This window comes from Leptidea sinapis, chromosome 1 (genome assembly GCF_905404315.1).
Source record: "Leptidea sinapis chromosome 1, ilLepSina1.1, whole genome shotgun sequence".
Lineage (NCBI taxonomy): Eukaryota > Metazoa > Arthropoda > Insecta > Lepidoptera > Pieridae > Leptidea > Leptidea sinapis.
In genome coordinates, this window is record NC_066265.1 from 2,997,004 (window position 1) to 3,012,848 (window position 15,845).

Genomic DNA, 15,845 nt, shown 5'->3' on the forward strand with positions numbered 1-15,845 from the left:
CGCTACCCTCATCCAACCTATTCCGGCGATCTTGACCAGATCATCGGTCTATCTTGTGGGGGGTAAAATACAATTGTCTGACACTCTTGCTCCTTTTCATTTCAAAGTTACTTCAGTTGGTACTGGGGCTGTTGCTTCGATTGCCGAACAAAGCAGACGTCGCCAATATATTGGTCTCAGTGAGTCATACATACTTCTGCCGTTTGCTGTCGAGGCACTTGGCCCGTGGGCCGCAGAGACGAGGAAAATGTTCAAACTTTTACTACGAATAAAAATAAAATCAAAACTTTGCAAATAAGAACATTAAAGCTCTTAGTGAACAGAAATGTAAAAAACAAACTTAACGGGAACTATGAACGCTTGTTTAAAATATGTAGTATTATTCCAATTGATAAAAAGGTAAAATTATTAACGTTAATCGAACAATATCGAGATATAAATAAATTTGTAGTACAGAGAGTGCATACCTACTCAACTCGGCTATCTAACAAAAACAAGCTAGTGGTACCTAAAATATGTAATTATTACGGTATGCGTAGCATGCAATGGGGTAATACCTACATTAATAAATGAATTAACTACCCATATAGCGCCACAATTGTCGAATTGTAAAACAAAAAATCAGGTGAAAAACTTATTGCGAAAGTTCTACTTAGCACAATGTCCATAATAAATAGACTTAAGAAATACTGGTAGGGACTTTTAAATTGTCACACACAAAAACAAAATATTGATTTGATAATTTGCGAAACACGAGAATTACTGCCGACAAACTGCTGCGCAGTTTGGCAGAATAATATGTATACATCGTTTTATAATGTTGTATCAGAAATAAATGGTTAAAAAAAAAATACTATCTACGCGCCTCAATAGGCAGCTACTTTTGGGCTACTGCAAGCCCAAATGGATCAGCCTAATTATCCAACGCGGAAATGCTGCTAGTATACTTAGAACATTTTCCCATAACGATAGTTGTAATTAAATGTAATCATAGTATTGTAAAAAAATAAAACTTTGTTTAATTGAAAATAACAAAACGCAAAAACAACATGTTTACACTATTAAATAAACAAACAAATTTGGTCCCTTCATCATTGTTACGTATTTCTTCTGGGGGTAATACGTTACAGCAGTCGACCAATTAGCGGTTGGGCTTAACGCATTGACGTATAATTAATAACTAACTAACAGTTATGTTTTGACCACACTTTGAGTGAAAAACTGTCCAAATAACAACACATCCAAACTTAAAAAGGATCGGGTGTCGTGTTTCAGGTTAGTGCCATTTTAAATAAACAAAAATATGTAACTAGCTTGGCGTTTTTAATCATTTTGCCAAAATAATTACATTTCAATTGCTAAAACAAAATACATTTTGAACTTTAAACATTACTGCCACGAAATAAGGGGTTAATTTGTATGAAAGTTTGAATGTTATCTGTATAAGTTAATATATACTTATATACAACGTCGCACGGACATTTTTGACAACCTATTTATAGGCGATTCATTTATAGTACGTCAATGGCTTTAGGTTCATTCTGCATGTAGACTAACATAAACTCATAATATTTAGATGATTCAATACGCACGAAATAAAGTGCACAGCTGGCCTTACGAAGTTTTCTCTTCAATAAATAGAGAACACAATACCCTACTAGGAATATTGTTCTGGAGTTAGTTGAAATACTTGTTGTACATTATTCAGCTCGCTATATTGGCCTCATTATTTACTTGATCTAATATTCTATTATCGTTGCTGAGTAGCTGTGTACACTTCCATGTGTTTGGGTCCTATGGTATTCATCATGTCTATATATTTAATAATGACAAAATGGTTGCCTTATTAATAATGTTTGTGAATGAAAATTACTGACGTTTAAGAGTGTGTAACTCAAGGAAGTTAACTAATAATAAGCCATTATTGATTCTAACCATCTTTTCTTAAGACTATATATGTATATATATAAAAATTAATTGCTGTTCGTTAGTCTCGCTAAAACTCGAAAACGGCCGGACCGATTTGGCTAATTTTGGTCTTGAATTATTCGAAGTCCAGGGAAGGTTTAAAAGGTGAATATGAAAATTCTCGGAAAAAAATAAATATAAAAAAATATTTTTTTTCTTCCCCTTGACGTGTCCCCCGTCGTACAGAAATCAATTGGAAAGAATAGTTTAAAATAAATAAGATGAATCTATATATATTTCTATCTCTCAGGAGGTAAAAAATAAACTTAATTTTAGCTAACTATAGTTGGTAGAATAACTACAGTTGTTAAATATCTATCAGATTATTCTATTATATTAATCATAAGTTTTGTCACAAATTAAATTTCCGAACCTTATCATAATATTTGAAATTTGACAACCAATATGTCTATTCAGATGAATATCTATGCCGATTGATACCTTTGACAAAGATTGCATCCTTCTATCTTTGTGGGTGATGATTACCGCTACGTGCGCGAGAACTTTCTTTTCTTGGTTTATCCTGTGATAGTGTTATTTCAAGTTATGTGCCTTTTTTGTTGTTCGTTGATTTTTTCTTATTACTTTATATGACAATACAACGCGTGCTGGGTCAGCTAGTAGTATATAAAAGTTATATTATTTGAAGCCCACTCTGGATAAAGGCCTCCTCTCTTCTTTTGCACTTTGCCTCTCCATTCTTTTCCTGCTGATTTTCTTTTTTTGTCGACCCATCTGTTTCTTGTGCGGCCACTTTTTGTTTTGCCAAAGGATCCTACCCAAATTGTCGTTTCAACTGTCCATCGTCCATTTGTCCCGAATCTCGCCACATGACCTGGTTAGCACCAAGTTTACTATTGTATTTTAAACATCGATATAAAAGGATGGGGAAAAGTTTCTTCACATTTAGTTCGATGATTTGCCATCTTGTAGGTAGTGACATAATCCGTTACTGTAGAAATTTTGGGACATCTGCGGGCCTACCATGAACTCTTATTGCGATTCAATTGACAACCTAAAATGAACTGCTTTGCTATTTCGTACCACGACGTGATTAAAGCTATCTAATTTAGGTTGTCATCAAATCAACTGATTAAATCGCAATGATGTCAATTGAATGTCAAAAATGATATCAACTGAATCGCAAACTTATTTAGTTCGTTCATTCATTCGTACCATGAGGTGTTATTTCAACCTAAACAGGATAGCTTATTTGTCAAAGTGACCGATTCGAAAAAAGTTGCTACTTCTTTAGAGGAAAGTGAATCGTCTTGTTAATAACTTTTAAAAAATAGTGAAAACATAGAAAAGAAAAATTTTATTGTAATCAATAAAATTTATTAATATATATAACTTTAATAAGTTGAGATGAGAATACTTTATTGGACTGACTTGTAAAACAAAATACTAAAAATAAATAACAAAAATGAAAATACTAAAGACGAGGAAGTAAGGGCCCGGGCTATAGCCTGTTCGCAAGAACGAATTAAAAAAAAAGTACTCTGTGGTCCTGTCAAATCAAACATCAATAGAGGTGCGTTTCTAACTCGTTATTTTTACGAAAACACGTAAGCAAACATTTAATTTGTAATTCAAAGAACTATATTTATTTATATTACTATTATTTAATAAGTATAAAAAAGGGCTTAATGGTTTATAATTTGACGCAATTGCGCAATTTTAATGTATTTTTAGTATTTTCTACGCAAAAAACCGCTAAAAATCATATCATTTTAGGGTTCGAAACGCAATTTTATTTCGTTCATTCTTCATAAGCGATCCTAACGCCATTCAGTAAAAGGCACTTCATGGTACGAATTTTAGTGATTCAGTTTGGGTACCAAAACTGAACTGCATCGGATTTGCATCGCTTATTAAAAGGTGATGGTAGGCCCTGTGATTAAAAAATACGACAAGTAGTTTTGGCAGTCCTATCTTGAATAGTCTGACACTGGCGCAAGAATTCTGAATACACCGAAACAGGCGGAAATCTAAAAGTGCTATGTAAACGCTATATGGCATTGGATTGGATGCATTAACACATCCCAGCCAAACTGTTTTAATTTTTTGCTTAATGGCTTAGTCTAGCATAATCGTGATGAAAAACTCCTTGCTTAATCTCAATATTTGTTGATAGTGAAGATCCGTGTCGATGGTTCTGCTGGTAAAAACTCATAATGAAATATGCCGTTTCAATCCCACCATACACACAACATCACCTGATTGTGAGTTAGCCCGAGTTTTGAGACACGTTGTGAAACTTGACCACAATCTATTCGGACGTTCTTCTCATACCTGATCCACTTTTCATTCTGAGTTATCAATCTCTATAAAGGGTTCAGTTCAAATATCTAGCTTTTTTCAAATGGGCGAAAAATATTTTGTAATCAATCTCCAGTCTTTCTGCCCGCTGGTAAATTTTCATAGTTAAAAATGCCTTTCCAATCACACCATAGACACAACATGACAGTATCGTAAGTTACCCCGAGTTTTGAGACAGTCTGTGAAACCAGACCAAGACCTTCTCGGAAGTTCTTGTCATAACAGATCCACTTTTCACCCACAGTTATCAATCTCTATAAAGGGTTCAGTTCAAATATGTAGCTTTTCTCAAATGGGTCAAAACTGATGAAGCCACAACCTTAGAGTTGAACAAAGCAAACAAGATTTTATAACGATACGTTACTTGAACGGTTGGCTCAGTTGGTTAGAGCCCCGGCACGGAACGCCGGAGGTCGTGGGTTCGAGTCCCGCATCGTTCATAAAAAAAAAATCTTTTTCCAATTTTATTTGGGTCAAAACTATTTTGTGGTCAATTTCTAGTGGCTCTGCCTGGTGGTAAAAATTCATAATGAAAAATGCCTTTGCAATCACACCTTACACACAACATCTCCTTATCGTGATTTAGCTCGAGTTTTGAGACATTCTGTGAAACTTCACCACGACCTTTTTAGACGTTCACATTTCATCCCCAGTTATCAATCTCTTCAAAACGGGTCAGTTCAAATATTTATCTTTTTTCAAATGGGTAAAAGCTATTTTCTGAGTAATTACTAGTTCTTCTGCTACGTTGTAACTATTGATATGGTATGGTATAATGGTATTATCATACCATTATATATCTTAGGTATCTTGTTAAATTTTTTCAAAAATGGCGTCAATTTAATCATTAATAGGACGAGCAGCGATGCATGTTTGTCATCAAAACTCCGGGAGTGATTGCAAATACTTTATAACTATACTATATAACATTATAAGTATAATTGTTTTATAAGTATAAATGTTGAAAGCGAAGACCAAATCTGTCTATGACCCGAGCCGAGATCGAAATTAATCTGCAATTAAAATGCACTTAAAATATTAATACACATTTGATATACAAATGAGTTATTAGTGGGAGAGCTTTCGCTGTAATGAGATGTTAGCGGCGTATTTTAAACGAGGCTTATGTTCGTGGAGCGATGTCATTGCAGGCTTTATCATTTAATCGGCTGGTTAATTAACTGTCCGGCTGTGTATGGGATTATTTGGCGATTGTGTAAGCTGATTTTAGATTTCGATCTGTCCTTTTTAGCCGACTGCGGGACGCATAAATACGCATATATGCAAGGCTATAGAAGTCTCAGTGAATCAAACCTGTGTAGATTCTGATGTGAAGCCACTGAAGACCCCAAACACGGCTTACTGGGATGGCTGAGGTATCTTACCATCTAAGTACCTATACTCAATGCAGAGGACGTGGCCTGCCTAAAATCTGTGAGGATCCTACGCCTCTTAAAAGTCTTGAGGATATAATTTAAACTTCGGCACAGAAAGGGCCGTTTACGCCAATCACACATGTTTCCTAGCTAGTAGCTTCGATTTTTCAACATCTCATTTTTTTTAATTATTTATTTTTTTATGATACAATTTTAAAAAATACATACAACTTAAAATTTTCACCCGTCTACGATAAACACCTATTTTTCTATCGCGATTTTTATATTATTCTGTTACATCCACAGGTCCGCAATAGGGTTGCGAGATGGCAATGGATTTTTTTTATTTATTACTTTATATGGCAATACAACGTTTGCTGGGTCAGCTAGTTATCAATAAATATCTATACATAGATTTAATAGAAATGGTTAAACACCCCCGGTCTCCCCTTGTTTTCCCTTGTTTGCTCTAGAGGTCAAACGCATTGGGTGATTTTGATGAATCGGAGAGGAACGTAAATCGTAACAAATTCACAAAAGAATTATAATAGATACACAGCACAATTACCACACATACGATTTAAGAGGATTATTTTAATTATATGTACTTTTGATACTGCTGTGGGACTGTAAAAGAAAAACATAAACTAAAAAAACAGGCTTTATTAGCAATACGAATTAAAAAATATTATAATTAAGGAAAAACACGAACACACAATATGAGAATTACTTAATGTTTTCTATCAACTAGCTGACCCAGCAAACGTTGTATTGCCATATAAAGTGAAAAGAAAAAAATCAAGAATTAAAAATTTTGGGGTATAAAAAATTGTTGACGACCGATTCTCAGACCTAACAAATATTAAATTGTACATAAAATCTACCAACTATAGTTGGCTAAAATTAAGTTTGTTTTAAGAAAGAGATAAAGATTCTAATTAGTTATTCATTTCAAACTATTCTTTCAATTTGATTTCTGAATGACGGGGGACACATCAAAGGAAAAAACAAAATTGTTGTTTTTATTGAATTCCGAGCATTTTCCTATAATTGTTCACCTTTTAAACCTACTCTGGATTTCCACAAATCATTCAAGACTAAAATTAGCCAAATCGGTCCAGCCGTTCTCGAGTTTTAGCGAGACTAACGAACAGCAATTCATTTTTATATATATAGATAAGCTGAACAAAACGTAGTATCACGGCCAAATTCTTTAAAACATTTTTTGTATAAAAATGCAGGATGGGCCGCGGAACAATTGCATCAAGTTAAATCATTGGATCCGAGTCACTGGTTGCAGTTACGTCGGTTCGTTGACTTTTAACTTTACAGTTTGTTTAATATCGCCGCGCGTTGCGGTTTTTATTCATAACTATAGCTTCCCACGACTTCGTTGGTATTTTTGATATATTAATCGGTTTTTCCTCACTATTTCTTTTGCATTCAACCTTAATTCTTTTTCTAAAATAAAATATGTGTACGTCAGGACGTGGATTTCAGGTACTTCACTATTTTTGAGTAGTAAGGCATTGTATTCACCAGTGGGAGGCTCCTTTGGACAGAATCCGGCTAGATTATGGGTACCACAACGGCGTCTATTTCTGCCGTGAAGCAGTAATGCGTAAACATTACTATGTTTCGGTCTTAAGGGCGCCGTAGCTAGAGAAATTACTGGGCAAATGAGACTTAACATCTTATGTCTCAAGGTGACGAGCGCAATAATTGTAGTGACACTCAGAATTTTTATATTTTTCTGAGTTGCACTGCATTGTAATGGGTAGGGCGTATCAATTACCATCAGCTGAACGTCGTGTTCGTCTCGTTCCTTATTTGCATTAAAAAAAAATTGTATTGACGGCAAATTCTATAGATAGGGTTATGGAAGGACACGTTATGGAATGGTAAAATACTGTTCATGTCTTGAAGACCGATTTGGAACTCTTAGATGTCTGTCCCACAAGAGGGTAGTAGAAATTGTTCCATCGAGTATTTTGATTAAAGTCGTTAGGCCATGCATTTTGCGACGACTCTCAAGGCTCAGTAAATTGAAGTAAGATAGCCCTTCTTCATATATGCAGTCAGCTCCCTTTTTAAACCAAACCTAATCGTCAATACGCGATGAAGACGTCTTTGAAAAGACTCAAGCATATCAGTATATTTATTATATTGAGGTGACATAAAAGCTAATTCCTATAACATGAGCTATGTCTATATCTTATAGGAATATTCCACTTGGATTTGGAGTTGCTGATACTTTATGCAAGTGGACCACCAGCGTCCTTACTGGCTGCAGTACTACTAATGCATTGCTAGTTTATAAAAGTACTGGAGATGCCGTATACAACCGCCCTTGAAGGTCTCTCTCGGGACATCCTCTATCAGTGCCGGAAGAAACTTATATATTCTATCGAGTCTTGTCTGAAGAATGTCCAGGAACGTGATAAAATTAATTGTTCAATTTAAGCCTTAGAAGACTCAAGTGCGCATTAATGCCCGGCCTGGTCAGAGTAAGGGTCTTGATATCTCAAGCGATTACCAATTACGCGGTCATCTGGCAAAGCCAAATTGGTTTCAAAGAAAGTGGGTTCCTAAATACTGAACGGCAAAATTCTAGCACACGTCTAGACACGCTTGGAGTATTGTTATCATCTCTGGTCTGGTGGACTCAGTATCAGCCGGAACTATTTCACCGCATGCAATGATTACCTTCTCAACATTGTTTTCGGATCGATTACTGACGTTGCGGAAAGACGTCACTTAATTGTGTGTCTTTAACGCTCATGAGGATTGTGACGAAAAGCTGTTATAACGTTTACATTTGGCACCAACTTCAAATGAATGCAATGCAAGGGCTGACACCAGGTCAAACGCCGAAACAGTATAATAATGAAAAGCTTACCAATAAAAAGGTAATGGTAACTGTTTGGTGTTCTCAGCATGGTTAGTTATACCCGACTCATGAATCGATCTTCACCATTATTGCTACATGCTAACACGAGACCTCATACAGCACGAGAAACCTTTTTAACTCTACAGGAACTGCAATTAGAAACCATTTGTCACCCTCCGTATTCGCCAGAACTTTCTCCAACGGGCTCCCATTTTTTCGTGATTTAGACAATTGATACAAAGCTACATGATAAAAAGTTTTCTTCTCTTCTTGCAGTACAAAATCCTTTCACACAGTTTGTCGAATCTAGAACACCACAGTTCTGTCGCAAAGGCATAAATGACCTTCCGATTAAATGGCAGCAATGTAATTATTTTTATTAAATAATTAATATGTTAATTTAAAAAAAACGAATTTCAAATTTTCAGTACAAATCGGCAAATTCGTACTTTAACCCCTACTATAAACCATATTACGGAGAAAGCGGTTGATGGAAATAAATAACATCGCGGATTAAGGGAGCACTACAGTTGTACGATAACGTCTCAAGAACGTCTAGAAGGGTAGAGCTTTGTCTACTCTTTGAGCCCAGATCACATCTTGGAGACACAAAACCTTAAGTCAAAGTTATTCAAAGTCGTATATAACAAATGATTAATTATTAATTTTTGTGATGAATATATCTAAGTAGTGTAATTATTAATTTATTTGGATGAATATAAGGTAAGTAGTGTAATGATTAATTTATTGTAATGAATATAATCTAATTAATTAATTGCGGATAGGTCACAAAAACTAAATAAACAAGGAATAATTAAAAATTATTCAACAATATTGCCTTCTACTTACTATATTGATATTATAATAATAATAATATTGACACACTCTTACACAAATGATCTTGCCCCAAACTAGGCATAGACTGTACTATGGGTGCAAGACAACGACATATTGAATACAATATACTTACATAAACATACATAAATACATTTAAACATCCATGACTCGGAAACAAACATTCATATTCATCATATAAATTATTGCATTATAGATAACCATAGAAAACTTAATCCGTTTTAATACCGTATTCTAACTGTAGCTTAGTATTGAAACTTACCCACCTACGATAGAAATAGTAAATTAAATTATTAAAAAGTTCAGTAAGAGGTAGGACGTTACCGAAAACCTACCACACACACCCTGATGAAGGACCTCCGAATGGTCCGAAACTAGTCGGTACCGACACCGACAAAAACGTGTGTAAAGCCGTATTAACAGATAAAGAAATAGTAAAAACTAATAATTTTATTAACGATATCATTTCATCATTTGGAACATACATACTATAAAATGCAAAGATCAAAGGTAAAAAGAATCCAAGGGTCGGTATTAATTAAGGCAATGGATTTTATCATTTAGAAATGGATTAGTCTGGACTCTCTGCAATCGATCGATGCGATTGTATTTGTCCACGAAGGGAGACAGTTTTTATTTACCGACTCCACAACGTTCGGGACAGAGAGCATCGCAAATATTTGAATATCGAACAGTTTTCTATGTAATAAATTGAATTAATAACTGAAAAAGAGGTTTAACTGTTTTTATCTGTTTCAAATATGGCGTCGCATTTTATTGTCCGTTTTATTTCAGTGCATTTTAATTAAGCGTTGATGGATGCAATCTAAAGATAATTCGCGCTTTATTTTGTTTGTTCAAACAGAATGCTTTTAAACTTGATAGCCAAACGAAACTATTTTTTCAACGAATATATTTCAATAAGTTGTGTCACACTTTTACTGATATGTGTTTGACGGTTTTTGTTTAATTAAATAAATAAAATGAGGCATTAATCACATGAATCAATTAAAAGTATGTGAGAACTGATTTTAGACACTGCCTACTGCATCATTAAAATTACTACAGTATTAAATCAGATACAGATGTTGTCTCAAACAGATTTTATATTTAGGTTGTTCTATTTATAGATATTAGAAAATGCTGTTAAATAACAATTACTCAAGAGCGGACGGAGGGAAAAGAGGGGGAGAGGAGTCAGAGTCTCATAGCACAGGTTCTACTTAGTTTGAGCTCCTGTCTGCTGTCTGTTCAGCTGATGTGTAATCTGCACACCTTATTATATTTTTTAGTAGCAGAGATTAAGAATCTATTTTTAAATAGGATTAGTTTTTAACCGACTTCAAAAAAGGAAAAGGTTCTCAATTCGTCGGTATGTTTTTTTTTTTATGTTTGTTACCTCAAAACTTTCGACTGGGTGAACCGATTTTGATAATTCTTTTTTTATTTGAAAGCTGGTGCTTCCCATTGTAATTTGGTCCAGATTTGACAATGGCGTCCACGAGGAAACCATAAAAATCTTAAATTTGCTGTACGTACGTATAGCAAAGTGGATGATAAATTTACGAATAACTCAATATCGCGCCAACTGATTTCGATGATTCTTTTTTTATTGGAAAGGATATACTTCAAAGATAGTTTGGCGAGAGTTTGGTTAGGTTCTGATTACGGAATCCATGGCAAAGTAACGGAGCTCTTCAATTCTTAGGAGCAAATAAACGATACTCGGCCGAATCTTATTTATGCTATCGGGATATTTAAGTCATCTACCACAATATAGTTATGGTCAAGTAATTGTCGTAGTCGAATATGATGATCAATGGGACTCCTTAACGACTTACAGTAAGGCAAGTGCGATCTGTGGAAGAATTTCTAACTGTCTGTAATCAAATTGCAAGGCGCTTACGTTCATTGTTGCATTGAAAAATTTAGTATATCTACACATATTTAGACAAATTTTTAGTAAGTGTACTTCAAATTCAATTATTTTTATACAATCTAATTAATAAATCTAATTCTAGTTACGATTATTTTAATTTTAGGAGTCTCTTGTTTAAGTCAAAGCCTCTTTAGTCTACCCAACAAGTTTAAAAACGTATTAATTATTGATAAAGCTCCTAAAATATGAGTGATTGCTCGGTTGGAATGCTGTCTAGAAAAATGTTTCGAGAGTATGTCCTATTATAATATCCTCTTTTGGGATCTTTTTTCAAAATTACTTTATATAAATAGTTTCTTAGTTATTAACAATAAACTAAATGCTTTCCTTTTTCATATTAATTTGTTAATAACAATTAGCGTATTAAATGAGCCACGTGCCATTTTTTTAGGAGTTTCATCAAACACACTATCTTCTTTGATTAACGCGATACACATTTAAATAAAATACTTTTTAACGGATTAAAACGCGCAACAGACTGTGTTTTATAAATAAGATATTTGTGTAAATCTTACATTTTTATTAATATTTCACCCGACTATGTAATCTCGTATAATTACCATAGTACTCCTTCTTTGTCAAAGAAGCTTTAATATATTTCTTGAATTTGTGCTCAGTGAGTCCTGGAATACTCTCTGGTATTTTATTGTAAAATTTAATACCAACACCAGTGGGAGGCTCTTTTGCACGGATGTCGGCTAGATTATGGGTACCGTAACGGCGCCTATTTTTGCCGTGAAGCAGTAACGTGTAAACATTATAGTGTTTCGGTATGAAGGGCTCCGTAGCTAGTGAAATTACTGGGCAAACGAGACTTAACATCTTATGTCTCAAGGTGACGACCGCATTTGTAGTGCCGCTCAGAATTTCTGGTGTTTTTTAAGAATCCTGAGCGCCACTGTATTGTAATGAGCAGGGCGTATCAATTACCATCAGCTGAACGTCCTGCTCGTCTTGTCCCTTATTTTCATTAAAAAAAATGAATATACTCTAAGTAAGTAGTGTGATTATTTATTTATTGTGATGAATACAATCTAACTAAGTTGTTTAATTATTAATTTTTAATACCTGTTATGCGCTTTGAATGATAACCGCAGTGGTTGCTTGGGGGGTGGTTGACGTGATGTTGATCGTTTCCGTCGGAGTTCCACAACAGGATGGTACTCTGCTGGTTGCCAATGACGCACAAACGGCGTCAGAGATACACCTGTAACAATACACATCAAGTTAATCCCACGACAAAAGTGAACACGTCACATTGACGCATAAGAAAAGACTCATAATCACGCTCAAAAATTGCCTAAAGCATCTATGAGGCAGAGTTTTTGTTCAGTTGTGTTTCGACCGCGCTTTGAATACAACGCCACGCAATGAAAAAGTATTCAGTGAAAATCTGTCCAAATAATAGCATATCCAAACTTAAGAAGGATGGATTGTCGTATTTCACGTAAGTGCTCATTTAAATTAACAAAATTATGTAGGTTACTAACTTGACGATTTTAATAATTTTGCTAAATAATTACATTTCTATTGCTAAAACAAAATACATTGCCGAGCACATTTCGCACCATAATCAATGAGTTCCTTAAGAGCGTATACAATAGATAGACTAAGCATTACTGCCACGAGATGAGGTGTTTGAAATTTTAAAGAATATTTATTGAAGTAGGCGTTACTGCGGAAATCCATAATTATACAAATGATTTGAGTTTTCTTTAGTGTTAATTCCGCCAATATTTGGCGAGACAACACGTCCTGAGGATGCCTCGTGTAGAGGCGAAACACGTGTCGAATTGTTTAAAGACAAATATTGGCGGAATTAACACTAAAGATAGAACTCAAACCATTTTAATTCGTAAAGAATGATGTGTGCATACGTTTTTATTTATTTATTTTATTTAGATTCACCAGCGGTAATTACAAAATTACATTTATAATTAGGCTAAGTTACAAAAGTCAACTTAATGTATACGTATATACAACGACACTTGGCGACCTTTTAAAACACAAATTAAATTTAAAAAACAAAATTTACGAACGATGCGGGACTCGAACCCGCGACCTCTCGTGTTCCGTGCGAGCGCTCTTCCACTGAGTCAACCGAATTAATTTTCAAATTCACTTATGTGCCTATGAACATACATACATACATTTTCGATACTACTCCAAAATATACAGATACATAATAAAATAAAAAACATGTAAAGCTGAAACACAATCAATACAGCTAAAGCAATCTGGTCCGAATTGAAAATCCGAATTGGATATAAATTAGTCATTGTGATTCAATAAAATAAATCCATTTAAATTCAATCGCTTACGATATAAAAGCTGAATTTCTTTATTTCATTACGTGAAACTAAATCTGTTATTATCTTTACTTGTTAATATGAATTTAGTCGGATGTGAACTGTCGTCAAGTATTGGTTTAAAAAAGGCTGACTTCCACGAGTCTGGGATTCCGCTTTTTCCTTTTGGCATGTTCGTCTATGAAAGTCCAACAAAAATAGTGCTCGCCGAATTGTTTTCTGTGCAAACTGTATGTCAAACACACAGCTCTGTTGCTGTAGAATTGCTCAGCGGTCTAATTTCACAGTGTTTACCAATACTGGTCTACTCATAGAAGACCAATCCAAAATGCTTCCTTCGTTTTTGACATAAATCTACTGAAAGGAAACGGCCAACTGAGAGGAACAATTTCTAAGAGCGGTGAAAGTATTGCCTTTTGGCATGTTCGTCTATGAAAGTCAAATAAAAATAGTGCTCACCGAATCGTTTTCTGTGCAAGCTATATGTTAGACATAGTGCTCTGATGTCGGCGTAAGTACTGGTCTCCTCAAATAAGACCAATCCAAAATGGTTCCTTAGTTTTTGACATAAGCCTCTACTAAGCGACCGTCACAGAAGAACACGTTCTAAGTACAGTGGAAGCCAATTCCTTTTGGCGTATATGACTTATGAAACTCAAAAAATTTCTATAAAAAGAGTGCTCGCCAAACTGTTTTCTTTCTAAACTGTGTGTTAGACATAGACCTCTGACACTGCAGAATAGTCGGCGATGTCTTTCCACAGTATTCCAGACCAATCCAAAATGGTTCCTTAGTTTTTTGACATAGCCCCACACAGCGGATCACGTTCTAAGTACGTTGGAAGTAATTCTTTTTGGCATGTTGGTCTTCATAGACCATAAACTTATATTCTTCATAGACTCATAAGTCTAATAAAAACAGTGCTCATGGAATCGTTTTCTGTGCAAGCTATATTTTAGACACAGAACTCTGATAAAGCAGAATGGTCGGCGGTGTATTTCCACAGTCTGTCGAACCAATCCAAAATGTTTCCTCAGTTGTTGACATAACCCCACACAAAACGTCAGGAGTTACCAATAATAACGCTTTTCACGAAAGTTATTAAAAGTCCATCAATCAATTTGATTTATTCGAGGGCTGTTTCGGAGATTTTAATTAAAACATTGAAGGTTGGCTTGTAACGAGCGCATTATGCAAATTTCCTATACCTGGACTGTCATGGCGTTGTGTGCGATCGATAATCATTATTTCTCAGCGCTTCTGTTTCCAACGATAACGGCACTTGGTAAGTTCTTTGCGAATTTATCATGATAATATATTGTTGAAATGAAAACTACTTTTCTTTCCCACCTCGATGAAAAGCTGTGTTTTAGTCCCTAGTACGAGGGACAAAAGTGGCCGATTCTCACCCGGCGGGATTATCATCCAGGTGGGAAAAAAATCGTATACGCACCACGTGAGAAAAGTAGGACATTGCCACACGCGATTGTCAATATTCCGCGGGTGAGAATGACCTACTTTTCTCCCTAAGTGCATAATATACTATTTTTGAATGAAACGGTGCCATCATGGAGTTACACTTGGCTATGTTAAGGTGCGTACAAACTACGCGCGGGTATCCATCGAACATAAGCGCGTGCATCGAACGCGTGTCGCGGGGCGAACCGTCTTTTGAACCGCATCAAAGAAGCTTCTGTCATTCGTTCGCGCTCAATTGGGACCTTTATAGTTTTGGTGAATTAGCTCGTACGGCGAATACGTAAAAAAGGGACACATAAAAATGAAATTGAAAGTTTTGAAACTCGAAAAAGGTGTAGGAGTCTCCAGGTGCCAGAAATTTTAAAGTTATTCCTGATTTGCTTTACAAAAATGAACTGGTCTGTCTAGTTGCCGCGGCTGTTGAAGTTGGATCGGCTGCCGCGTTTAAGTAAATTTATATCAACATATTGGCTCGCGCGGCAAATGAAGATCAACTCGGGTCGAACATCGTAATTTGTTCGCACCCTAACGGTCGTTCGGGTACAGTTGGCTCGAATCGACTTCAGGGATCGCGACCAGGCACATTAATTTATCTTACATTTTTGTATCGCAATTTTTATGTTATTCTGTTCCATCCACAGATCCAAAAGATGGCAATAAATAATATAATAATTATTGTAGTACTATAAATTTTATGTACAATATAA

General features: G+C 35.2%; 1 protein-coding gene across 1 annotated transcript in view; it reads right to left on the minus strand.

The window, feature by feature from the left end:
• Window positions 1-15,845, minus strand: part of LOC126968374 (uncharacterized) — a 220,972-nt gene that overhangs the window by 43,313 nt on the left and 161,814 nt on the right. Inside the window, exon 2 of the mRNA XM_050813371.1 lies at window positions 12,419-12,557. Within this exon, the coding sequence (XP_050669328.1) occupies window positions 12,419-12,557 (139 nt within the window). The remainder of the gene's footprint in view (window positions 1-12,418; window positions 12,558-15,845) is intronic.